A 25,806-nucleotide genomic window follows, 5' to 3' on the forward strand; every position below is an offset into this window, starting at 1 on the left:
TTGGATTCAACTTCCCATCTCATTGCCTTTGTCAGTTGTTGACCTGCCTTTATAATGATTTTACACTTCTCTATCTGAACTTACATCCCTCTATAGTTCTATAGTGCTCCTCCTTTGCTCTAGCTCAGTCTTGGTCCTCAATCACACCAGCCATTCAAGCTCCCATCATGGTTCCTTCTTTCCTTCAATTGTGCCATGAGCCCTCCTCCTTTCTGGACTCACTTGCCTCCCCTTTTTCTCATCTCTGTCCCCTGTCTGTATTCTTCAAACTGTTTTTTTTCCACACCAGGAACTGTTCCTATTGTGGCCTGTTATTGGCTCGCCCCTCAACAGCTTTCCCCTGCCCCTACCCACCCACCTACCTCTGCTGGACATTTGATCATTTTTGTTTCCTATGATGCATTGCCACACCTTTTAGAACGCGTCCCACTTTCCTGCTCATGCTCGGTTGTCATAATTACTCAGTAATTCCATAATCTGTCTTAGTTGTGCTGGTAATTGGCTCATCCGATGTATTTAAGTGTTCTGAGTTCAATCTTTTCTATGCTTGATGCATGTAGATGGTTTGTCTGTTGCTCATGTGGATTTAAAGGTCCTATTTGAATGTAATCTGTCTCACTCGTTGCATTTTACTACTGCTAATGCTAATGTACTAAACTTACCACGCTTCACCTTTGCTTCAAACATTCTCATTCATTCATTTTCTTGTCGGCTTAGTCCCTTTATTAATCAGGGGTCGCCACAGCCACCAACATATCCAGCACATGTTTTACGCAGTGAATGCGCTTCAAGTCGCAACCTCCCTGCTGAAAAATCCAGCTTAAACCAGCCTAGGCTGGTTGGCTGGTTTTAGCTGGTTGACCAGCCTGGTTTTAGAGGGGTTTTGGCCATTTCCAGGCTGGTTTCCAGCCATTTCCAGCCTGGTCTTAGCTGGTCAGGCTGGAAAATGACCAGCCAAATCCAGCTAAAACCAGCTTTACCAGCCTGGTTTAAGCTGGTTTTGGCTGGACTCCCAGCTTGACTAGGCTGGTCAAGCTGGTTTTAGCTGGTCATCTCCCAGCCTGACCAACAAAGACCAGGCTGGAAATGGCTGGAAACCAGACTGGAAGTGGCCAAAACTTCTCTTAAAACCAGCCTGGTTGACCAGCTAAAACCAGCCAACCAGCCTAGGCTGGTTTAAGCTGGATTTTTCAGCAGGGCTAACACTGGGAAACATCCACACACTTTTACAATCACACTCATACACTACCAATTAGCCAATTAGCTAATTAAATTCACCTGTACCGCATGTCTTTGGACTGTGGGGGACACCGGAGCACCCAGAGGAAACCCATGCAAACATGGGGAGAACACACAGAAATGCCAACTGACCCAGCCGGGGCTCGAACCAGTGACCTTCTTGCTGTGAGGCGATTGGGCTACCCACTGTGCCACCATGCTGTCCTTGCTTCAAACACAACTTACAAAATGAATATTTATTTCTATATGCAAACATTTTGTAAGACTTTGCTGTTCCCTTGCGCCATTCCTGCCACCTCACCAGACTTTTTCCTGCCACCTCACTCTTTTTCTTATAATTTGTCTCCTTTTACAATCCCTATTTCACATGTAAACATATTTTCTCATCTGGAGTCCCATTTTGAGTCTTGTCTTGAGGTTCCACTGCTAGGTCTCAGCTAATTACGATTTTGCTCCATGTTGCTACAATTCATCCTAAATATGTGACCAAGATAGAACTTAAATAACACTTTTTTCAGTTGCATAATGGTGATGGGGCTGAAAAAATTGCAATATCACTAGACTGGAATGATCAGGAGCTCCAAGTTGTCTTGATACAGCTGTCTAGAAGTTCGTAGCATGCATGGTAAGTCCTTGATTATATGATTAAGCTGTGTTTATTTAGGCTAAGAGCTAACCTTTGCAGGACATCGGCCCTCCGAGAGCAGGATTAGACACCACTGATTGATATGGATGGATGGATTCCTTCTCATTGTTCAGACGTAAAGTTACCCTATGATATCATAAACATGACGAGGGAAAAGGTTTTGCATAGGGGGCTGTGTATGTGCAATGCAATGGTATAAAAAAGCCACAAAAGCCACACGACTCAGTACATTGTTGTTTATTTCTACAATGTTTCTCCAGAGCAGTGTTGATTCATGCAAACATTTCTGGATAAGACAGCACAATGAAATGTCTGTTTTAATGTTTGTCCTTTTCATGAAAGATTTGTCATAATTTCCTCGTATGAAGGGTTGAAGGTTTTGCAGGGTTGAACTGTCTTTTAGTGTAACATCGATCTTCTTTGTGAGTTATTGATTATTGAGAGCATTTTCCAGCACTAAAGAAATCAATATGTTGTGTACTGCCCATCACTGATATGTGAAGTCCACGTTTTGCTATGCGAAGTCCATGCTTTGTCCATGACAAAACAATTTTCTCAATTTGCACATTGTCCTTGATGACTCCACTAAAACGTGTATCCAGTTAGGGAAACGTGTGCTAATTAAAATGACTACACAATAATTGTCACAGTTCTAAAAAGTAGCACAGATACCAACTCTTCTTCTAGATTTCTGTTATATCCATGCAGAATGCCCCCTTTTTTGCTTTTTTTTTTTAATCATACAAGAACAAAACAATTCCACCAAATTAACGTTTGCTACCATTCTTCAAACGAGAGTACAAAATTGAACAAATTACATAATAAAACGTATAAATATAAAAAAGAAAAATTAATTTGCGCAAGACTGTGGAACAGGAATTACGCTCCACTTTGTTGCGATTTTAGTAAATTTAAAAGCAACTTATACCAAGTTTAGCAGCTGGTAATGTTTTTTGAGTTAATAATCGCTCAAATAAAAGGATCTAATAGAGTTACAACTGGACCTTCATTCTCGGGTCCAAAGCAGCAGATAATTTAGACATCACTGCTCCATTTGTCATGAAACGTAAATCATACATAAGACATCTTCATATTTCCATACCTCAACTGAGAAACAAAATGATTGGTGAAGACAACATGAAATTATGTCAGTTTACTTAAACTCAAAATTTGAATGTTACATACCGGAATTGAAGTGGGGATGGTAACCAACAGGCACACAAGGTCATATGACATAAATAATAGTTCAAGAGTTCACACTTAGCTGATAATCAATAAAGCGTATTTGGCATGCTGTCCCGGGAGAGAGCCCTGAGCTCGTAATATCCTCGAGCCCAGGGCTCCCTCCCGTTAGAAGGGCGAGAGGGGAGTTCGAGGTCAGGTAGGTCTCGAAAAACTCCCCTGCTTGTCACTGTGAGAAGTGTGAACTTAGGTTGTATTGGGTGATAATTTATTTTAGTCGATTTGGCTATGGTTCATGTTTTGGACGGTGGGAGGAAACCAGGGAACCTGGGGGAAACCCACGCGAACACGGGGAGATCATGCAAACTCCGCACAGAAACACCGACCGGCCCGAAAGGTTGGACCGGCGGTGTTCTTGCTGTGAGGCAACAGTGCTAGCCACTGGGCCACCGTGTCGCCCAATCAGAAAAGGAGGAAGGATGAAGGGGTGGAAAGGGGGGAGCTTCAAGACGAAGATAACTGGAGTGACAAACTCAGGTTATTTATAATGCTTCCGTAATCATCTAATAGGGCTGATTACGGAGCTAATAAGGAGCCAGCCGTGTTGATTATAAGCACGTGATCCTCTCGAAATTAGTTTATGAATAAACCACACGTAAGATTTAGGTCATGACGTCAAGTGACCAAAACTGTCTAGCCAGTGTCTAAGGACAACGTTATGAACGACGTTGATATTTAGTTGATTTTAGGTTGTGTTGGAAAGTGACCAAAATCCAATGTCAAGCCAACATCTTAAACCAGGGGTGTCCAAACTTGGTACTGGAGGGCCGGTGTCCTGCATAGTTTAGCTCCAACTTCCTTCTACACACCTGTCTGGAAGTTTCTAGTATACCTACACTCTCAGAAATAAAGGTACGCAAGCTGTCACTGCGGTGGTACCTTTTTAAAAGGTACACATTTGTACTTAAAGGGTCCATATTGGTACCCCGAATGTATATATACGTACAAATTTTAAAAGGAACACTTTTGTACTTTAAAGAAACTAATATATAGCCTTGACGTATTAATATAGAAGAATTTGTACCTTTTTAAAAGGTACCACCCCAGTGACAGCACACGTACCTTTATTTCTGAGAGTCTAGAAAGAGATTATATAGCTGGTTCAGGTATGTTTAATTGGGGTTGGAACTAAAATATGCACTCCAGGACCGAGTTTGAACCCCCCTGTCATAAACCAAGGTCATATTGACGTCAAATACTGACATTTATTCGTCAGGAATGACAATCAAAATCCAACGTCTGATAGACGTCATAGTTGTAACATCCAGATAACGTCAAACTGTAACATTATTAGACGTTGATGTTTGGTTGATTTTAGGTTGGAGGTTGACATTGAGTCCTGATGTTAACCCGATTTTCATTTCCAAATAAAATGCCCACGACGTTGCAATACAACGTCAATCTGACATCATGTTGACGTCCTGTGCCTGCTGGGAATTGAGTGGGATTTGCGATCAAAATAATATTAGAAGCAGAAATGTTGGTGAACATCCTGTAAAGATAACCAATTTCATCTTGATATAATGTGAACATTAAACCAGGAATGCGTATTTAAAAAAACAAACGGGTAATGTGGATTTCACATTGATTTTCAATGTAACACAGTGAATGGTATACCTGAGAAAGCCTCAAACTTCACTCGGTAAGCACATGTGCATCATCAAGACATCCAATATAGAGGACATCCTCTGGAAAGATTAACATTCTCTAAGAATCATGTTTCATGTACAGACTTTTCATAAAAAGAGCCAAGTCATTTATAAATATGTCTTTATAGCATCAGCCAGGATGTCTTCATAACATTGCAAAGACTCTTAAACTTACTGATCTTCTATAGGATGTCAAAAAAGAGATCTCAATGACATACATGTGCTGTTATGTCCCCATGTATGATGCTCAGACAGAATGCTAAAAGAGGAAATGTACATCAATATGTGGCATTGCACTGTACTGTATGAACATATCAATACACAGCGGCTGAATGGATTTTGAACTGTGCTTCCGGGAGCCAGTATGCCTGAATCACTCTTTTCTTTAACGGTACAACCACAGCCACAACTGTTTGTGAAAGTAAAGATTTATCCAGTTGTTCAGTACCAAGGTGGCCAAGTACTGCACTCCTACACATGGAGGAATTACTCATTTATGCGGACTGCATCGATACAGGCGTTTACATTTATCATTCAAACTTATCTAACTGAAGTTTCAAGAGTTCACACTTAGCTGATGATTGATTATAAGCAAGTTTGGCATGCTGTCCCGGGAGAGAGCCCTGAGCTCGAAGGTACTTGAGCCCTAGGCTCCCTCCCGTTTGGAGGAAGAGAGGGGAGCCTCAAGCTCAGGTAGATCTCGACAACTCCCCCTTGATAAGAGCTGATGACTAAAACTTGAATGCTAATAAAAGAAATGCTGCATTATAAGATTACCTGAATTGCAAATTTAGATTTATCAATTCACTTGTCGTGCATGTTTTTGGAATGTGGGAGGAAACCGGAGGACCCGGGGAAAACCCACGCAAGCACGGGAAGAACATGCAAACTACACACAGAAACGACCACCGGCCTGTTGAAGGACTAGAACCGGTGACGTTCTTGCTGTGAGGCAACAGTGCTAGTCACTGGGCCACCGTGCTGCCCTATGGAGGCAAAGGTGAAGAGGTAGGGGTGGAAGGGGGGATTCTTCAAATCGAAGATGACTGTAGTGAAAAAACCCTGGCTCTTTATAGTGGGTTAGGAATGGCCTGATTGGTGGATCATGCGTGCTAATGCAGAACCAGCCGTGTTCAATCATAATCACGTGCTCCTCTCGAAATTAGTTTATGAATAAACTTCACTTAGAGTGGTCTATGTTTTCTTGACAACAATGAACGTACAAAAGAAAAGGGAAGGATTAGCTCAAGGTGTAATGCTGCATTGTGATTGCCAGGCCAACAGGGAGGTGATGTCACTTTCTGAAGAAACAGTCCAGCAGCCAACCATTGCTGTTTTAGAGTTTGGTGCTCTAGTTTTCAGTAACACATAGGCATTAAGTAAGACTGTTATCACAACAGTCAGAACAATTTTCTGGAGAATATTCAGTTTTTAGTTGACGATTGTGTTGTGTAAATGGCCCCAAGTGACTTTCTTGCCAGTTTTGGTGTAATGGTGAGCAATTTGATATTTGACAGTGCAGTTTCTCTGCAAATTAAAACATTGTAATGCTACAATATTAAATAAATAACAGAAAGACTGAAGACTGAAAATGAATAGTACAACATTTATCAAGTAACCAATAAGCTTCCAAAGTCCAATATCCACTGACCACAGGGATACACACAAGCACAAAACAATACCGACACGTTTCTCACTGTGCTTCAGAAACCGCCTGTCTCCACGTGAAATGTTTGTAAAAATCTCTTCACCTCGACATATTGCTTCAGTTTTTCATTCTGCTTTCTTCTAAAGAGTACAAAACTTTCATTTTGGTCTTAATATACGTGGAAAACGTGGTTGAGACACAATCTTTGGCGATTGTCTTACACATTCCCTCAGAGGTACTCGTCATCAGGAAAACGTTCAAGCAGTGGCTCTTCTTGAGATGATCTAGTGCACCAGCTACCGCCTTTTCCCTCTATGTGTTTGCTTCACGAGGACTTGACTTGTTTTGGTCATCCCATGTGTATATGTGCAAGATTAAAGTCGGCGATGTCTCTACACGCATATTTCGATTGGTGTCGTGACTAGAATGCGCCCACTGTTGCCGTTATTGTCACGGGACACACGCTCATAACCTCCGGTGGAGGAAGCAGGGCTGTTTGTGGATGTTGAGGAGTAGTGTGTGGTCACTGGCTCCATGATGATGCCTCCTTTGGTCACCCCGCACACAGGCGACAAGCTCTGCTTGTTTAAGCGGTCTACCAGATCGTCCTCCTCAGAGGAGGAAGAGCTGAGCTCAGCCTGGCGGCCGTTCATCACCGTGCCACTGTTGCCGTTACTGCTTGAGATATGGGTGGTGTTGCCGTTCTCAGTATCAAGCATCCAGCAGTGGTTAAAGTAGCTAAACACCTCTTTGACGGAGCATCGGCGGTCCTGCTCGATGGACAGCAGGCATCGAAACATACAGAGCGCCTCTTCAGTGAACCGTCGCCATTGTGAGGGCACCGAACTGCTGCGCCGCCTCCGCTGCTGCCAGCGCACAAACTCCTCGTAGAAAGCATCCGAGGGCAGCGCTTTCTCCCAGGGGAAATTCCCGGTGAGCATGCAGAACAGAAGCACGCCAAATGCCCACACATCAGTGCTGTAGTCCACACACAAACCCTCCTGCCGGCCTGGGTCACAGAGTTCTGGTGCCGTGTATGGGATGGTCCCGCTTACTCGTTTGACTGGAGAACCGGCTCGCCTTGTCATCCCGAAGTCTGACAGCTTTACCTTCCGGCACTCCTTATCAAAGATCAGGACGTTCTCTGGCTTTATGTCACGATGCACCAGCTTCTTGCAGTGCAGGTAATCCAGTGCAATAGCCACCTGGTGTACGCAGCGCTTGGCAACGTTCTCCGGCAGTCCCACCTACACACAGGAGAGAGTGTTGAGAGTACGGGATTAGACAACTACGGTGTGGTTACATAATGAATATTACGATCATAATTCTCACAGAAACAGCATATGAAGCCTCCGCAGCTAAAAACCTTACAGGACTTGTTGTAATGCAGCAACTTTGCAAGGAACATGAAGTCCTTGTTTACTTCAGTGTGTGTGTGTAGCACTGTTGCCAACTACGCTCAATGGAAACAAGCTGAAGTCTGCTAGAGCTGCTAATTTTCACATCACTGCATTGCATTAGCGCCCTGTCTAATGTCAGGTCTTCACACTCCTACTCTTTAAGCTCGTATAGTGTGTTTTAACAAAATCTGTAAATAGTTTTCTGTTTCTGTTGTCAGACAATGGAGTGGTCTGCAGGCTGGTGTCCTGCAGGCCCAATCCCAATTCTATTTTTGTACCCTTACCATCGGGAATGGGCTTTAACCTCCATCCTAATCAAATGTACCAGAACAACCTAATCAAGGACCAGAATTGCCCCATGTAACACTATTCCCTACACAAGTCCACTAATATAGTCCACTTAAAGGTAGGGGTGTAATGATACACTCAGCTCACGATACAATGTGTATCACGATACAGTGTTCACGATTCGATATGTATCACGATATTTGGAATAAAAATTGAAAATTAAACTGAAATGCAAATTTTAAATTACCAAGTAAACTATTTTGTATGTATTTCTTTTGTTTCAACTTGTTAAACTGAACCTTCTTTAAGAAAATAAATTAAACAGGCCTGTCTCTGGAAAATAAAACAATTTAAAAACTTCTTATAAAATATTATTGAAATGATTCAATTGAATTGAATTTAACAGTAAGAGCTTAAGGCTTTGCTTGGTGACTTGCGTTTTTTGTGTGTGCAAAAAAAAAACAAAATCTACATTTCCAGGTAATCAGCAGTTCTATAAAATAATCCTGAACTGATGTGTATCTGTCTGAGAGGTTTTTATGGATGGCTGTCTTCATGTTGGGCATGATAAGTGACAGGGTGGCGCGCGTGCGTCTATCATAGTCCGCCCTCTGTAGTAACAGCTCACGGTCAGCTCACGTCATGTGTGATTTTGCGGCCGCCAATACATCATTATATGAAGACAGAATGATATTTTAGGGTGAATTGTACCTTATAAATACAGTATGTGACTCTTTTAACACCAATTAGGAGGTATCCATGTCGCTGTGCAAAGTATGTAAATCACTGTGAAGACTTTACTATGTTTGACCCAGTATGCGTGTCAAAAAGCAAACGAGTCTAAAGCAATGACTGTACAACCGAAATGTAGCCAGACGTCTGATTTTTTAGAGGATGGGCCATCCTCTATTTCAACTCCACTCATCTTGGTCTGCTAACATTACTGCTGCTGCAATCTGAACTCACGTGCGACAGCAGGTGGAACGTAGCTCACGTGCAAACAGCTCAACTAATGAGAGAAAACGGACGTCATATCGTAATCAAATCGTCATAATGCCATGATGCATATTGTGACATTTTTGCATCGCAATAAATCGCACAACGATAAATCGTTACACCCCTACTTAAAGGTGTGAATGAAAAACGAACGGAATCCTATTGGTGTGTTACAGTCATATGTATATGCCTGTCTGTTTTTCTTGTGTGTGTGTGTGTGTGTGTGTGTGTGCGCTCTCTCTCTCTCCCTCTCTCGCTCGCTCGCTTGGTCCCTCCCTCTCTCTCTGTCAATTCTCAGGTTCGCCCATTCCAGTATGCCATTGGTCCATTAACACGTCAATCTCAATGCCACCTTGTGACGTCATCACCTTCACAACCAATCAGCATAGGAGCTCACAGTTTAAGGCCGTACTCACACTAGGTACAGTTGCCTCGAACCGGGCCAAAGCACGCTTGTCCTCCCTCCCGTCTCCCCCGACGGCCCGCGCTCACACCACAAAGGGGCTTCTGCACGCTTACGTCATCGCTGCTGCGCTGTTCAGTGAGAAGCGCTCTCTCACTCAGCAGCACAGTGGAGATTTCTCTAGTTATATCGTTTTAGTCGTTTGATATGCAGTCAAATATTTCGCCAAACAGTCCTTAGGGATGCAGGGACACGCAGTCAGATATTTTGCAGAACAGATCCGCCACTTTTGGCGCTCATAAACAATCATAAAGCTCTCATGCTGCAGGAATGAGGAGGTCTGCTGAAGGTGCAGCTGTCATGCAGTGAGGGGTTTGCGTCTTTAATAAACTACGTTGCTAAACTAGCATAAAACTACCGTGCTTGAGCCCAATTCAGCGCACTCACACTTCTCAAACCATCCGGGAAACGGGCCTGGGCACGGTACGGATGGCATAGTGTGAGTAGGCCCTAAAGGGACGCGAGCGGGGAAGCTCGTTCTGCTTTCGCTCGGACTTACTTGCTGTCTTTGCTTGATTTTGTGTGTGTTGTTGGCTTGTTGTTGTGTGCTGTGATGTTGACGGGAACTTAGTTTTGATTTTGGTCTTGTTCTTGTGTTTATCGCTGTTACCGTCTTGGATGTGTATATGTCTGGGGTCAGCCTCTTCCTTGGATCCGAGAAGTTTCGATGTCACGTGACATACACTTTGCATCACGCAGATAACTCCACTGTTTCAACACACTAGTTTAGAAGTGAGCGCCACCCGCTGTAAGATTTCTCCGTATTTTTGGTTAGCAGAGTAGTTTAGTTTTGTTTGTTTATTTTGTATTAGACAGTTTAGAAGGTAAATATTAGTTAGATTTGGGGTTTTGTTATATTGCTTTCATTTATTTGGCGCCACTTTATTCTCGTTTCCCCCATCCCTAATCTATATTAATTGATTTATTTTATGTTAGGTAATACTTTATTGCTTTTTGACTTCCTTTCACTATTGTAAATAAATTCACTTATTTTTGCAGTATTTCTGTTGTCGTGTTGATATTTTGCGACCAACTCACCACAAAGTATTATCACCTTAAATGTTACCTTTTAAACCCTAGAGACAAAACTTAAAAGTCTTAACAGTAAGTTTCTAAATAAATTATTTATCTGTGAAATTAACATCTGTATACATGACAGAAATTAAAATACTTTGTTCCATTACTAATAGATAGCTCGCTAATGCTGTTAAATAACTATCAAAGTTTCTCACCAATAAGCTGAAAATCTAATGAACCAGTAAAGCTAAAACCAACTGGCATCCCTCCAGTGCCCTCGCCCATTACTATCTCACACTTTTACACAACCAAATCATTTTAATGCTTATATTTAGCACTTAAACAGTGCCAAAAACAAGTATGAAGTAGCACAGCGTGACTAGCTGAACTTCTCTCACCTGGGGAGGAATGATGTCAAAGAGATCTCCAGCCGGCGCGTACTCCTGAGCGAAAATGTAGTATTCGTCAGTCTCGAAGGCGATGCCGTACATGTTGATGATGAAATGGCAGGGTGACAGGTAGAGAGAGATGCTGTACTCGCGCAGGAAACTCTTCAGCTTGGTGGTTTTCTTCCGCAAGAACTTCAGAGCCATTTTTGTGCCTGAAGGGAAAGAGAGAGAGAGAGAGAGAGAGTTTTAAAAGAAGTACTGATTATTCTGCCGGTGGCGCAGAGTTAATGGCCTACTCGTGAGATCTGAATGTGCTCCGTCAAATGTCAAGCCGAGACAATGTCAGGTCACGCATTAATGTGGGGAATAAATGGCAACAGCTCTGATTCTGACCAACTTATTATGAAGCAAGTTTGATAGAAATACGAAATGAAGTTTCTCTAACATTTAGGGTGCTTTCACATCTGTAGTTTGCTTCATTTGGTCCGGACCAAGGGTAATAAATGATGCATTGTTGCATCTTCTGCCGTCTTTGGGTCGTTTTCACACCACACTGCTGGCTTTGGTTCGAACCAGTTGAAACGAACCAAAATGCAGTCATCTGACAAAATCCACATCTCTCATTGGCCAGATGTTGTTGAACATATTTCCTAAACTGCTTATTGATTGGTCAGAATTCACGTGCGGGAAAATGCCAGTGAACTTCCACAGGTAAACAAAACCTTTTACTCTGGAGGGACGACTGCGCTGGCTGATTGTATCCCTGCTTTAGACAAACTATACATTACGAAAATGAAGCGCCACCGCGGCTGGAAAACAGTGTTTAATGCATCGCTCGTCACTTCAGGAGGAGACGTGAATTAATTTAGCTAAACTGCGACATGATCATCTTGCGGAAATATTACCAACGATCCATCAGGTAATGTTTTTCCCTTTCTCTCTCTCTCTGTTGGTTAAGCGCTGTCAACAAATATTTTTCCTCCGTATCCCATAATGCACAGCGCATCGGCCTACGGCAGCTGAATTAGTGCAAAACGTGCAGTACTTTTTGTGGTTGGACCTGTTTTAGTACGAATCATATTCTCATCACAAACCAACCGCTCCAGGGTTCGTTTAAAAGCAGGTCTTCAAGCAGGTCTCGGTACGCTTATTTGGTCCGCTTTTGGTGCGCACTCGAGTACGATTGCTGCATTCTCACCTGCCCAAACGAACCGTAAATCGAACTAAATAAGGCAGGTGTGAAAGCACCCTTAATTACGGAAGGGAAAATACGTACTAAACAAGTCATGTTTTTTCCAGTGAATAATATTTGTAAAGGAGCTGTTGACATGAAATTAAAGCAGATTTTGGTAAAAACCCAAACAACATAAACATAAAAATAAAACAAAACAAATCTGAAAAAAATGGGTGATGTGTAATAACAACGAAATGACACAAGGAGAAAGGGCTGAACTACTAAAATTTATTTAATACTCTATATTAAAGAATTGCTTGGTGATGGCAGCTTAAAGACGCCTCTCATATGGAGAATGAAGTCACAGACATTGCTCAGGTGTGATTATATTACAGACTTCAACAGAGTGTAGAAATCTTGATGGTTCTGCGTGTCTCGTCTATCAAATCTGAGCTTTAATTTGTATTCTCTATTGGATTTAGGTCAGGTGATTGGCTGGGCCATTCTACATTTGCAATTTTTCTTTCTCTGAAAGCATTCGAGAGTCTCCTTGGCTGTGTTTTGTATCATTGTCTTGCTGAAATGTCCACCCTGGTCATCATTCTGCTAATGTAGACGTTGAACTGAAGCACTGCCTGGGCTTTCACTGCTTTTCTACAGCTCACTTTTTTTGCCTGTATCATTTCATTTTATTACACAACTTCATTTGTAAACTATTTTGTTTTGTTTTCTTTGCACATATTGATGTCTTTGGTTGTTACCACAGAGTGTCCGCGGTGTCTTAAAGTATTAAAAGTAAAATAAATAAATTTAGAGAAATTTAAGACCCTTATAAGGTCTTAAATGATGTTACAAATTATTACATTTTCATCATTTTTGATAATAACGTTGTATAATTATAGTTGTATGCTAAAGTATGAAATTTTGGGATGCTGCGTAGTTTATGAAATCCATAAAATCCAGCTATATTTGAAGTCACACTGCTACTGCAGTAACCAAGGCAGCACCATTGTTTCTGCTGTTCTATAGGCGACACCTTCTGCATTAACATTTTTATTAAGTATATTAATAATGTTTTAGTTTAAGATTCATTTCTTACAATCAGTATTAAGTGAATATATTTAAAATGTTGCCAGTTAAGTACAAAAGTGGGGATGAGGTCTTAAAATATATGGCAAGAGTCTTTAAAAATGTCTTAAAAGGTATTGAATTTTACTCTCTGATTTTTGTATATACCCTGTACCCACATCTGTTGAAAATCAAAAAAAGTCAAAAAGCTCCTTTAGAAATATTTTTCAGAGAAAAATAGCTGTAACTTCTCTTAGCTTTCTTTTTGCACACATTACATGTATTAGACAATGAATGAGAGAAAGCAGATGCTTCTAGCTACACAAGTCTGATTATTTGGAGTGCAGCAAATTGTATAAACGCCAAGTCACCAGTCATTTTTACTTTCAAACAACATCCACTGCTAGATACACGGTCTGCTCATTTGCATTTGTTCTGTGCAGGTTTATCCAGTGCAAACAGAGACATGCGTTTCATATTGTGTATGGAATATATATATTTTTTTGTCATGGTATTGGTGCATTTCTTTTATCTTTGCCATGATGACAGCACATAATATTTGACCAGATAGTTTTTAGGATACTGGTATTTAGCTTGAAGTGCAATTTAACGTTTTAATTACACAATTTAGGGTAATTAGGCAGTTCGTTGTATAGCCAATTAAACAAAATATATTGCTTAAGAGGGCTAATAACATTGACCTTAAAATAGTTTTTAAAAAATTTAAAACTGCTTTTATTCTAGCCGAAATAAAACAAATAAGGCTTTCTCCAGAAGAAAAAATATTATAGGAAATACTGTGAAAAATTCCTTGCTCTGTTAAACATCATTTGGGAAATACTTGAAAAAAAATTCACAGGAGGGTTGATGATTTTGACTTCAACTTAATTCAATAGTTTTGACTATTGACTTCATGTCTGCCAATTTCTCCACAGTTTTGTGCTGCAAACAGAAACATTTATACCTCATTGTATTGTTTTTTCCGCAGCTCAATTATTACATTTAGTCACCTTTAAATAATCCAAACTTTGCCTGTCGGTTTCTAGCTTTATTACCGTCCTTAATGAAAATACACTTTGAGCAGATTTTGCCTGCGAGTCACTATTGAAGGTCTTTGCATAACACTGCGGAAGGTTAAGCAGTTGCTAAACACTTTGAAAGGAAGGTCAAACGAACCCCCCCGCCCCCAACTTTGTTATTGCATAACACAACAGATAGCAGAAGCTGCCTGTGTGTTTAAGATAAAGGCCTTCACAAAGGGCCGTCATTATAAGCGGCAGTGACAGCTGCACCTGCTCAAGCAGATGACAGACAATCTGCCACTGCGCCAGGTGGATCCTTAGCGGGAATTATTGCATTATCATCCACGGGCAAAAACACAGACACAAATGCATTTAACTACTTGATACACAGCTATGGGGACTATTTGAAAACACTTACTCAAACTCCGCAGTTAATATTAGTTGTACTCTATAAAATAATTAATTATATATCTCATTCAATTTCCTTCGGCTTACTCCCTTATTTATCAGGGGTCGCCACAGTGGAATGAACCACCAACTATTCCAGCATATGTTTTATGCAGCGGATGCCTTTCCAGCCACAAACCAGCATTGGGAAACACCTATACACACCCATTCGCACTTTCACTCATACACTATAGCTAATTTAGTTTATTCAATTCACCTATAGTGCATGTCTTTGGACTGTGGGGGAAAACAAAGCACCCAGAGGAATCCCTCGCCAACACGGGAAGAACATGCAAACTCCACACAGGACACAGGAGCAAACGGGTATATACAAGGAAATCCAGAAGCATAGTCAGGTCACATGGTCAATAGAGGTGGCAGACAATGTAAACAAGAAAACAAGGCAACGGTCAAAACACAGAGCTTCGTAATGTTACAGGGTATAAACCAACAAGACTCAGTAATGCGAGTGTCAATCTGAGCAGTTTATATAGTTTGAGTAATCAGTTCTTGAGCAGCTCCTAGCTGTGTGTGTAATCAAAGGTGAACTAGAACAGGTGTGAGGGAGGTGCACGACAGGATTTGTAGTTCATATGGTGACAGGATTGTAGTCTGGGTGATAATGAATGCTCTTCAGTGATTTATAGGGGTTAGATAACTGGTGATCGTGACAATATACATTGCTTAGCATAATTGAGTACACGCCATTTGAATATTTTTATCTACTCCTCATTGAATATAGGCAATTTACTTTGGTGCTTTTAAACCAAACAGATTTATTAAACTAATAATATCACCAAACTATATCAGATATGTCACCAAACATATTGAGAAATTGAAAGATAACAATTAAATTCAAGCTAAATATTGCAAAAAAAAAAAAAAAAAAAAAAAAAAAAAAAAATATATATATATATATATATATATATATGTATATATATATATATATATATATATATGTATATATATATATATATATATATATATATATATATATATATATATATATATATATATATATATATATAACCTACAAAACTTCATCTAAATTTGTCAATTGTTTTGCTTCTTTTAATTTTTCCTTTTTTAAATTTGTATTTAATATTTTTCTATTATATATAAGTTTGGCTGTGCTAGTTTTTGGACTGTTATCGTAAGTTATTTTGTTAGATAAGCTCCAGATTTGGCTTCAGTACTGACTAATCTAATGTATATGCTCAAATATAATATTGTAAGGCTTCCTATTTAAAATATGAGTTTAAAAGAGAGATTTGTGAGGGGTGTACTTATATATTCTGAGCACTGAATATTATTTCCTATTTTTCACACTACTAAAATGTCAGTAAAAGTCACTTTGTTAAACTGTAGAGTTGAATTTTAATCATCAATAGTCGACAGAGCAGAGATCAACATCCCATAATGCAAATCTCAACTGTAAATAAAGGGCACACACACAAATATGTTGTTTTTATATATTTTTTAGTGTGGTTAACCATGATTTTACACATGCTCGTGTCCCTCATGTGACTATACTGAATGTTTTCCTAATCTGAAAAGTGCAGCCGGACACTAGAAGTCAAGTTTTCAACGTGAGAAACTGTGCCGAAATCCACAACCTGAAATGATGACATCAATTACATCCCCTACTACAGTGTTTAACAACCCTGTTCCTGAAGGCACACCAAGAGTACACATTTTCAAGCTCTTCCTAATCAAACCCACCTAAATAAACTCAGAAAAACATCGGAAGAGACTCCAAAACCTGAAGTTAAGAGGTCAGATAAGGTAGAAATCCAGAATATGTACTGTTGATGTGCCTTCAGGAACAGGGTTGGGAAACACTGCCCTACCATTTATCAATTTTTCCTTCGGCTTAGTCACATAATTCATCAGGGGATCGCCACAGCGGAATGAACCGCCAACTTATCCAGCATATGTTTTACACAGCGGATGCCCTTCCAGCCGCAACCCAGTAGTGGGAATCATTCATACACTCTCATTCACACACATTCTGACCACCTCTCTAGAACTGCTCGATCGTGCAGATTCGCACTCTACAACATCAGAAAGGTCCGACCCTTCCTATCTGAACATGCAGCTCAACTCCTTGTTCAAGCTTTTGTTCTGTTCAGACTGGACTATTGCAACTCTCTACTAGCCGGGCTTCCAGCTAACTCTATCAAGCCTCGTCAGCTGCTCCAGAACGCAGCAGCACGAGTGGTCTTTAATGAACCTAAAAGAGCACATGTCACTCCGCTGCTCATCCGTTTGCACTGGCTGCCAGTTGCTGCTCGCATCAAATTCAAAGCTCTGTTTACTTACAAAGCGACCTCTGGCTTTGCTCCTTATCTGCTCTCACTTCTGCAGATCTATGTGCCCTCCAGAAACTTGCGTTCTGTGAATGAACGTCGCCTCGTGGTTCCATCCCAAAGAGGAAAGAAAACACTTTCCCGAACTCTCGCAATTAATCTGCCCAGTTGGTGGAATGAACTCCCTAACTGCATCAGAACGGCAGAGTCACTCGCTGTTTTTAAGAAACGACTAAAAACTCAACTATTTAGTCTATTCACGGCCAATTTAGTTTATTCAATTCACCTAAAGCGCATGTGTTTGGACTGTGGGGGAAACCGGAGCAAACCCACACCAACACGGGGAAAACATGCAAACTCCACACAGCAACGCCAACTGACCCAGGACTCAAACCAGCGACCTTTTTACTGCGAAATGATCCTTTCTGCTGCTGATAATCGCACACCTGCAGAACTAACACTCGCTTCATCATCTATCCACTCTAATCTGGTTGCTAGGAGACGTCTGGAGACGAGCAGAGCAACAGCACTGACATTTTGCTACTTTTAAAAACCCTTTGGGCTGTAAAACATTTTAATGGTCAGAAGTCGGGAGATGTTATGCAGCAGTGTCCCACATTTGGAGAGATCGAAAAGTGGTAAACTAGCCTGAGCAGTGAATCCAGGCATTATAATTGTTCATCTGTTTGTTCTTTTTGGAAGAGACAAGCAGTATAATATAAAATACTGATAAATATAATAATTAGGGCTTGACATTAACACCTGCCAACCCGCCAAATGCGTGTAGATTTCAGCTCTGGCGAGTAAGACAGCCGCTCCCACTAGCCACTTTGGCTCCCCATTTATGCGTATTTAACTGCTGATCTGGGACTTTTAGCCATGGCATATTACTCTGAATATTTTAGACACATGACAATAGATCTTTTTAAATGTCCAATTTTTAAAAAAAGACAAGTTTTGTTGAATAAAAAGCACATGTATACAGCTATATTTTGCTTGTTTTGATTAATATAAAATGTGTGGCCAAGACATATTTCTTTTTGGTGTGGTCAGAAATACATTTGGTAAATCCTTAATTTTGAGCCCTAAAAAAGTCATGTGAAATAAAAACTAATTGCAATGCGACACAACCCGTTTGCTCATGCACAGTAAGCAAGCCCACATGCAACACACAGAAAAATTTATATGAATGAGGAGGACATAACAACATCTAAATTAAGTCATTTTAGCATGTCAAAGTCATATTTATTCATATATAATATATTTCCCAAACAACAAAATTGAGGCTAGTGAAAATGCTGAATGGCTAGTAATGTTGGAAATCTATTAGCCACAGTGGCTGGCGATCAAAAAAGTGAATGTCAAGCCCCGATGATAATAATATATGTTAATAGAGGGATATTTCCACTGATTTATAAGTCATATACATTGAGGAAAATAAGTATTGAACACGTCATGTTTTTTTTTCCTGTGAATAATACTTCTAAAGGAGATGTTGACGTGTAATTGAAGCAGATTTTGGTAAAAACTGGAACAATACAAACATAAAAGTAAAACAAAACAAATCTGAAAAATGAGTGATGTGTAATAACAACGAAATGACACAAAGGAGAAAGTACTGAACTACTGAAATGTGTTTAATACTTTATATCAAAGGTTTGTTTTGGTGATGGAAGCTTAAAGATGCCTCTCATATGGAGAATGAAGTCACATGCATTGCTGTGTGAGTTTCTCACAGAACTTCAACAGAATGTCAAAAACTTGATTATTCTGTGGATTTTGTCTATTAAATCAGATCTTTAATTTGTATTCTCTATTGGATTGAGATCAGGTGATTGGCTGGGCCATTCTACAGCTTGATTTTCTTTCTCTGAAACACTTTGAGAGTCTCCTTGGCTGTGTTTTGGATCATTGTCTTGCTGAAATGTCCACCCTGGTTTCATCTTCATCCTCCTGCAAATGTAGACGTTGGACTGAAGCAGCTGATATTCAATTACAATGAGGAAGAGCAGAGAGTTGCTGAATAACTACTGAGGGATTTCAGCTGCTGTCTGGGATTTCACTGCATTTCTACACCTCCCTTTCTTTATGTGTTCAATACCTTTGCCCTGTGTCATTTCATTTTATTATACATGACTTGATTTGTAATCTAATTCGTTTGGTTTTCTTTGCATATGTGGATTTCTTTGGTTGTTATGAACACCTGATGAAAATGTCAAGTCAACAGCATTTTCAGAAATATATTTTCTTTGAAAAATGGTGACATGTTAAATAATTATTTTCCCCGCTGTAGACATTAGTCATAAGATAGTTCACCAAAACTGAAAATTCAGTCATCATCCTGCTGAAAAATCCAGCTTAAACCAGCCAAGGCTGGTTGGCTGGTCTTAGCTGGTCAGGCTGAAAAAAATTACCAGCTAAATCCAGCTAAAACCAGTTTGACCAGCCTGGTTTAAGCTGAATATAGCTGTTAGCTGGACTCCCAGCTTGGCTAGGCTGGTCAAGCTGGTTTTAGCTGGTCATCTCCCAGCCTGACCAGCTAAGACCAGGCTGGAAATGGCTGGAAACCAGCCTGGAAGTGGCCAAAACCCCTCTAAAACCAGCCTGGTCGACCAGCTAAAACCAGCCAACCAGCCTAGGCTGGTTTAAGCTGGATTTTTCAACAGGGTGGCTGGTTTTAGCTGGTCAACCAGGCTGGTTTTAGAGGGGTTTTGGCCATTCCAGACTGGTTTCCAGCCATTTCTAGCCTGGTCTTAGCTGGGAGATGAACAGCTAAAATCAACTTGACCAGCCTAGCCAGGCTGTGAGCCCAACTATGTCCAGCTTAAACCAGGCTGGTCAAGCTGGTTTTAGCTTGTTTAGGCTGGTCATTTTCCAGTCTTTCCAGCTAAGACCAGGCCAACCTAGGCTGGTTTAAGCTGTTTTTTTTCAATAGGGCATTTATTCACTCTTCACTTGTTTCAAACCTTTATGAGTTTAAAAGACAACTCATGATTGTTAAGCGCTTTGGGTGTATGGCCATACACAATAAATCAACCCAAGCTCAATCTGAAAATGTAGCCCTGCAGACATTTCTGGAGACCGCGATTTACTTGGCTGGAGGTACGTACGGCTGCATTCGGTGAAGCGGAGGCCCGAGGGAGGAGGAGCCACCCGCGTCAATGACCGGGTTTGGGGAAGAGCAGTTCCAGAAATCAGGTAAGATGAAAAACAGAATCCAAAGAATTAAAAGCAAACGAGTTTGTGATGAGAATGCGGCGAAATCCGGAAACTCTGTCAAAATCGGACGAGGGCTTTTGCTTTTCCTTTCTGGACGGCTTTTGTAATTCGTCGCTTGGGATTAGGGGGCAAGGAGGAGGGCGGCTGGGTCAGTCGATCGTCCAGTCATCCGGCCCAGGCATGTGCACACATAGGGCTCAACATGTGCAGTGCACATGCTCTTTTTAGTCTTGGATAGAAAGTGCCCTTCCAAAATGATCAAAAGTGCCCCCGCGACGCGGCACACCCTCGGTCCTGCCCTTCAGTAGGCGCGCGACAACACAGCTCTTGAGTACGCACGACAACACAGCGGATCAGAACGCGCCTGACAACACCGCTCTTTAGTACACGCGCAACAACAAACCCCCCCCAACACCCCTCCGCTCTTCAAAAAATGTATCCTGCATATGCCCTTTGGACGGTCTCTGCACGGGCCTGATACAGCCAGTCGGTCAGCCGGACAGACGGTCGTGCGACAGCGGCCTTCGCCGGCTTTTTGCGCGAGAACAGCGCGGGCGTGAACGGCGTGCGCTCCTGAGAGGCGTTTGAGTCGCGAAAAAGCGCGGCACAGCGGCCTCACGCGAATTCGCAAAAACTGCACAAATACGTACCTCTCAGGATGTATTTCGCGGTCTCCAGAAACGTCCGCGGTGCTACGTTTCCACAATGAGCCCGGGTTGCAATAAATGCACTATATAAATACACACTAAATTAGATTGACCTCCATATTTGTTTTCTTACTATGGATATCAATGGATTACAGTATTAAGCTTTCTTTAATACTCAAAGTTTTGAAACCCCTTGATGTTGAGTAAATAGTGAGTACATTTTCATTTTTTGGTGTGAACTATCCCCTTTACATGTTCATTTTAGCAACATTTAATCATGCACATATTGAGTAAATGATTTCCATTTTTGGCTGAACAATGCCTTTGAGTTGATTCCCATAGTGATTTTCTAGCTGGTAAACACACTCTTCCTCCTGAAGGAAATCTCCTGATACTATAGATGTAGTGTGTGTGTGAGGTGTTGGAGGAAATTGCACTGAAATGTGAACATTTATGAGGCCTGCAGGACTGCTGTGTCATCCTCTCGGTTCTGTGAATAATAAATGAGCTGTGCACTGATGGGGTTTTGGATGCTGGCAGATGGTGTGTTTTGCATCTCTTTGAAACCTCAAGGATGCAGATGACACACACAGGGGTAGTTTTATAGACTATTGACCACCATATGCTTGTGAACAGAAAGGTAAACACGACGGATTGAACAGGATATCAGTGGACAGAAGTTTGTTTGTTTAGGTTTGCCTTTATGATGGTCTAATTATTTGCTAATGATAAGACAGAGGATTGTGTTTTGGTTGGTGATTCCCAGAATGGGTTTTTATCAAGGCTCCTGAACTAGCTCAACCTGAAAGACCACATCAGTCATTTAGCAGTGCAAAAAATTACGAGCTTCGACAGCAACTTTTCAGAGAAGAATAACATTTGAGCACTAAGTGACCTGCAGGTTTCCCACTGTACCTCTGTTTCTAAGAAAATAAGGTTTGTACGAGCTACTGTTTGTGTGCCCTGTTGAAAAACCAAGCTTAAACCAGCCTAGGCTGGTTGGCTGGTTTTAACTGGTCGACCAGGCTGGTTTTTGAGGGGTTTTGGCCACTTCCAGGCTGGTTTCCCGACATTTCCAGCCTGGTGTTAGCTGGTCAGGCTGGGAGATGACCAGCAAAAACCAGCTTGACCAGCCAAGCCAAGCTGGGAGACCAGCCCAAACCAGCTATGTCCAGCTTAAACCAGGCTGGTCAAGCTGGTTTTAGCTGGATTTGGCTGGTCATTTTCCAGCCTGACCAGCAAAGACCAGGCTGGAAATGGTTGGAAACCAGCCTGGAAATGGCCAAATCCCCTCTATAACCAGCCTGGTCAACCAGCTAAAACCAGCCAACCAGCCTAGGCTGGTTTAAGCTGGATTTTTCAGCAGGGATTTGAGCACTAAGTAACCTGCAGGTTTTCCACCGTACCTCTGTTTCTTGGAAAATATGGTTTGTACGAGCTACTGTTTGTGTGCCCTGTTGAAAAACCAAGCTTAAACCAGCCTAGGCTGGTTGGCTGGTTTTAGCTGGGGTTTTGGCCATTTCCAGGCTGGTTTCCAGCCATTTTCAGCCTGGTCTTAGCTGGTCAGGCCTAGGCTGGTTTAAGCTGTTTTTTTTTCGGTAGGGTGAGTTAGCATTGGTGTATTTAGCCATTTAAATTGAACCATTTGGTGGACGCTTTTGTCCAAAGCGACTTACAATTTAGGACATAAAGCTGAGTAGAACTACAAAGTGTAAGCTACTGGTTTTGTGAGCTCCCTTAGAAAAATGAACCATGACTTCCCTGCTGAAAAATCCAGCTTAAATCAGCCTAGGCTGGTTGGCTGGTTTTAGCTGGTCGACCAGGCTGGTTTTTGAGGGGTTTTGGCCACTTCCAGGCTGGTTTCCAGCCATTTCCAGCCTGGTCTTAGCTGGTCAGGCTGGGAGATGACCAGCTAAAACCAGCTTGACCAGCCTAGCCAAGCTGGGAGTCCAGCCAAAACCAGCTATGTCCAGCTTAAACCAGGCTGGTCAAGCTGGTTTTAGCTGGATTTGACGGGTCATTTTCCAGCCTGATCAGCTTCTTTATCCTTGTGCTGCAGATCTGTTTAACTCAGATCTGTTTTCTCGCTAGTGAAGCATTTCGTTTTTCCACTTACAAAGTCTGTCATGTAAATAGCAATTGTGCTATGGCGCAACTGGATCATAAAGGGAATGGGAGATCAGGCTCTGATTGGTTTAATGCACGCTGTGCTCAAAACACACCTATAGCTCATTAAGAGAATAAGCACAACCCTGTTAGACCATGCGCCACGGCGCAGACTGTATGTTTCTGTCCTTAAAATAGCAAAGTGGATTCTAACACGCCCTTAATGCATTTGCGCCATGCGCTTTAGACTTTGTGCATAGATCATTAAAATAGAGCCCTTATGGTTAAAAAATAAACAGTGCACATACTTATGTACAAAAAAGGTGTTATCAAGTAAAGCTGCATTACTCCTTTAAATTTTTCTGATGTTTGAAAACCCTCTGTTTATCCTTTTGAAGCCACTATAAATGCTAAATAAAGAACGGCATTTGCTGAATCATATAGTGGCATTCTGAATATAAATGCATGAGAACTGTAGGCTGCAGCACTTTCTCAGAAAACCATTTTTGCTGTGGTCAAACAAATTAAACTTTGGTGTCATATTGGCCTTGCATTCACGTCACCAGCTCTAGTGTGAAAGGGCACGTAATGGCTGTGAACTGCGGTATTCGTTTGATCTACAGGATCATGAAATATGACAGATGACTGATAAATAATGCATGATTTCACAGGATAGAGAGAGAGATGTGTGCTTGTGTGTGTTTGTAAATGTAGGTGGTTTTTATTTTGTGTGCAAACATTCTTTGTCAGTTTGATCGGGAACGTTTCCCACAGGAAGGAAAAGCCACAAATGAGATCTGTTTCCAGTCTTAGACATCAGTTGATATTAAACAATGAGCGAATAACAATCTCAGTTTGCGGAAACTTGCATTTCCAGCCTGCTGCATTTGCATACGTATTAATAGAAGTCCATGGGGCGAAAGTCTGTGCATTCTGGCCACGACCTAAACATTAAATTAACCCCTGTGGACTCAAAACGTGATCTTTTCGACACAACATGGTCAATTCACACACAACAAGTCATTTGTGCATCTTTTGCACACAGAATTGTTGCACAAATATGACTCTCCTTAACCCACCTCTGATCTTGTGGACGACGAGGTCCACTTTGCCGTAGGTGCCTTTGCCGAGCTCCCGGATGACCTCATAGTACTTATTGAAGTCCAGCTTCTCCAGGTTTTTGGCGGTGATGAGCTGCAGCTCCTCCAGGATGTCATTGGAGGAACGGGACACGAGCGGCGAGGAGCTCATCGTTCCAGAGAGACACAACAATGGAGATGAGTAACAAATCTGAAAATACAAGGAAAAGAAAAACAGGTTGGTAATGAAATACATTATATACAAATATCATTTCATGATACAAGTCATCTCATGTCCTGATAATTTTATATATTAAGAATAAAGTACATGCAGGAGGTTGTTATCACAGAATAAAGTTTGACGGGCTTATTGGCAGCCTGATGCAAAGCGGAGCACTGTTGTATAAGACTGAAAAGCTTAGCGCGCCGACATATGGTGCAATATCACGTCAGGGCGTCGCGAGTTCGAATCCCGGCTCGACGACATTTCCCTACCCTACCCCCTCTCTCTCTCTCCCACTTTGCTTCCTGTCTCAATACTGTCCTATCTAATAAAGGCAAAAAGGCCAAAAATAAATCTAAAAAAACAGACTGAAGGGCTTTATTCTGCAAAAAACTTGCCTGGATGCACTTTATTTTGCTTATTACATGGCTACTTGCCACAAAAACATAAACATTAGACAAAAACGTTGTGAGCCATAATAGTTTATTAATTCTTTAATTAAAGGCAAAGCTGACAGACATAAAAACAGCTGATGGAGTATACACTAACTTGCGCATTATTCAGTCACAAGATGGCGCCAAACAGTCAAAAATGTATAGATGACAGAAACAAAACCAGCAAAACAGAGTGTAGACTAACCTATGTATTATTAATTTACAAGATGGCGCCAAATAGTCAATAACATAAAAACCACAACGTTACAGACAAGCAGATACAAATGAATGTGGATGTAAGCAGGGCTTAATTTGTGCCGCAACATGCCGGATCTGGAACCTCATTTTACCGATCCCCCTCCTTCCTCGACAGCTGTTCACTTTCACTTTGTTCCGCGACTCTCCGACCCTCTTCACTTTCGTCTGCAACAACCAACCCCCCGCCCTGGCTCTTAACTTACGTCTGTGACACCTCTATATCCTTGGGTAGCACACTGGATTCGTTACCCTGATTTGTTCCGGGACATCGCAATTCACAAATTAAGCACTGGATGTAAGTATATAGATTTGAACAAATTCATTCATGGTCAAGTTGATTCGAGGTTCCCGGATGAGCCTGCGTTATTTAGCTGTTGTTATCTGGGAATAACATACCTTTGAATCTTTTAACTGACCAAGACACGGCATGGATAAGATTGATTGACAATGGTCTAAAGCCAATAAGGACGCAGAACACAATGCATTGTAAAATTGGACAAAACAAAATACGCAAACTGCGAGATCGCGAAAGGTGAACCGCATTATAACGAGAGTACACTGTACTCAGAACTTTACTCACTTATGTGCTCATACATTTCACTTTATTTAGAACTTCAGGGGAAATGTAAACAATGAGAAAATATAAAAATTAACGATTACAGATACTACATAAAAATATCAAGCTAAAATAAAAGCAAAGTGTAGATCGCAACCTTCTGACTCTGCATTTATTCAAGCTTCTATCTGCATCCCTGTAATGACATATATAATATTGCGCTCATTAAAATACTATTAAATAAGTACTACCGTAAACTACTGTAAATTAGTGTATTTTGTGATAAC

At 41.2% G+C, this 25,806-nt stretch overlaps 1 protein-coding gene across 1 annotated transcript in view; it reads right to left on the minus strand.

Moving 5' to 3' along the window:
* Window positions 1–2,107: 2,107 nt before the first annotated feature.
* The window catches only part of unm_sa1261 (un-named sa1261), a 40,270-nt gene continuing 16,571 nt past the window's right edge, over window positions 2,108–25,806 (minus strand). Inside the window, exons 2-4 of the mRNA XM_087245306.1 lie at window positions 24,049–24,259; window positions 10,987–11,189; window positions 2,108–7,671 (exon numbers count right to left, since the gene is read on the minus strand). Coding sequence (XP_087101432.1) covers window positions 6,817–7,671; window positions 10,987–11,189; window positions 24,049–24,220 — 1,230 coding nt within the window. The 5' untranslated portion in view covers window positions 24,221–24,259 and the 3' untranslated portion in view covers window positions 2,108–6,816. The remainder of the gene's footprint in view (window positions 7,672–10,986; window positions 11,190–24,048; window positions 24,260–25,806) is intronic.

This window comes from Danio rerio, chromosome 3, assembly GCF_052040795.2.
Source record: "Danio rerio strain M-AB ecotype USA chromosome 3, GRCz13ab, whole genome shotgun sequence".
NCBI lineage: Eukaryota > Metazoa > Chordata > Actinopteri > Cypriniformes > Danionidae > Danio > Danio rerio.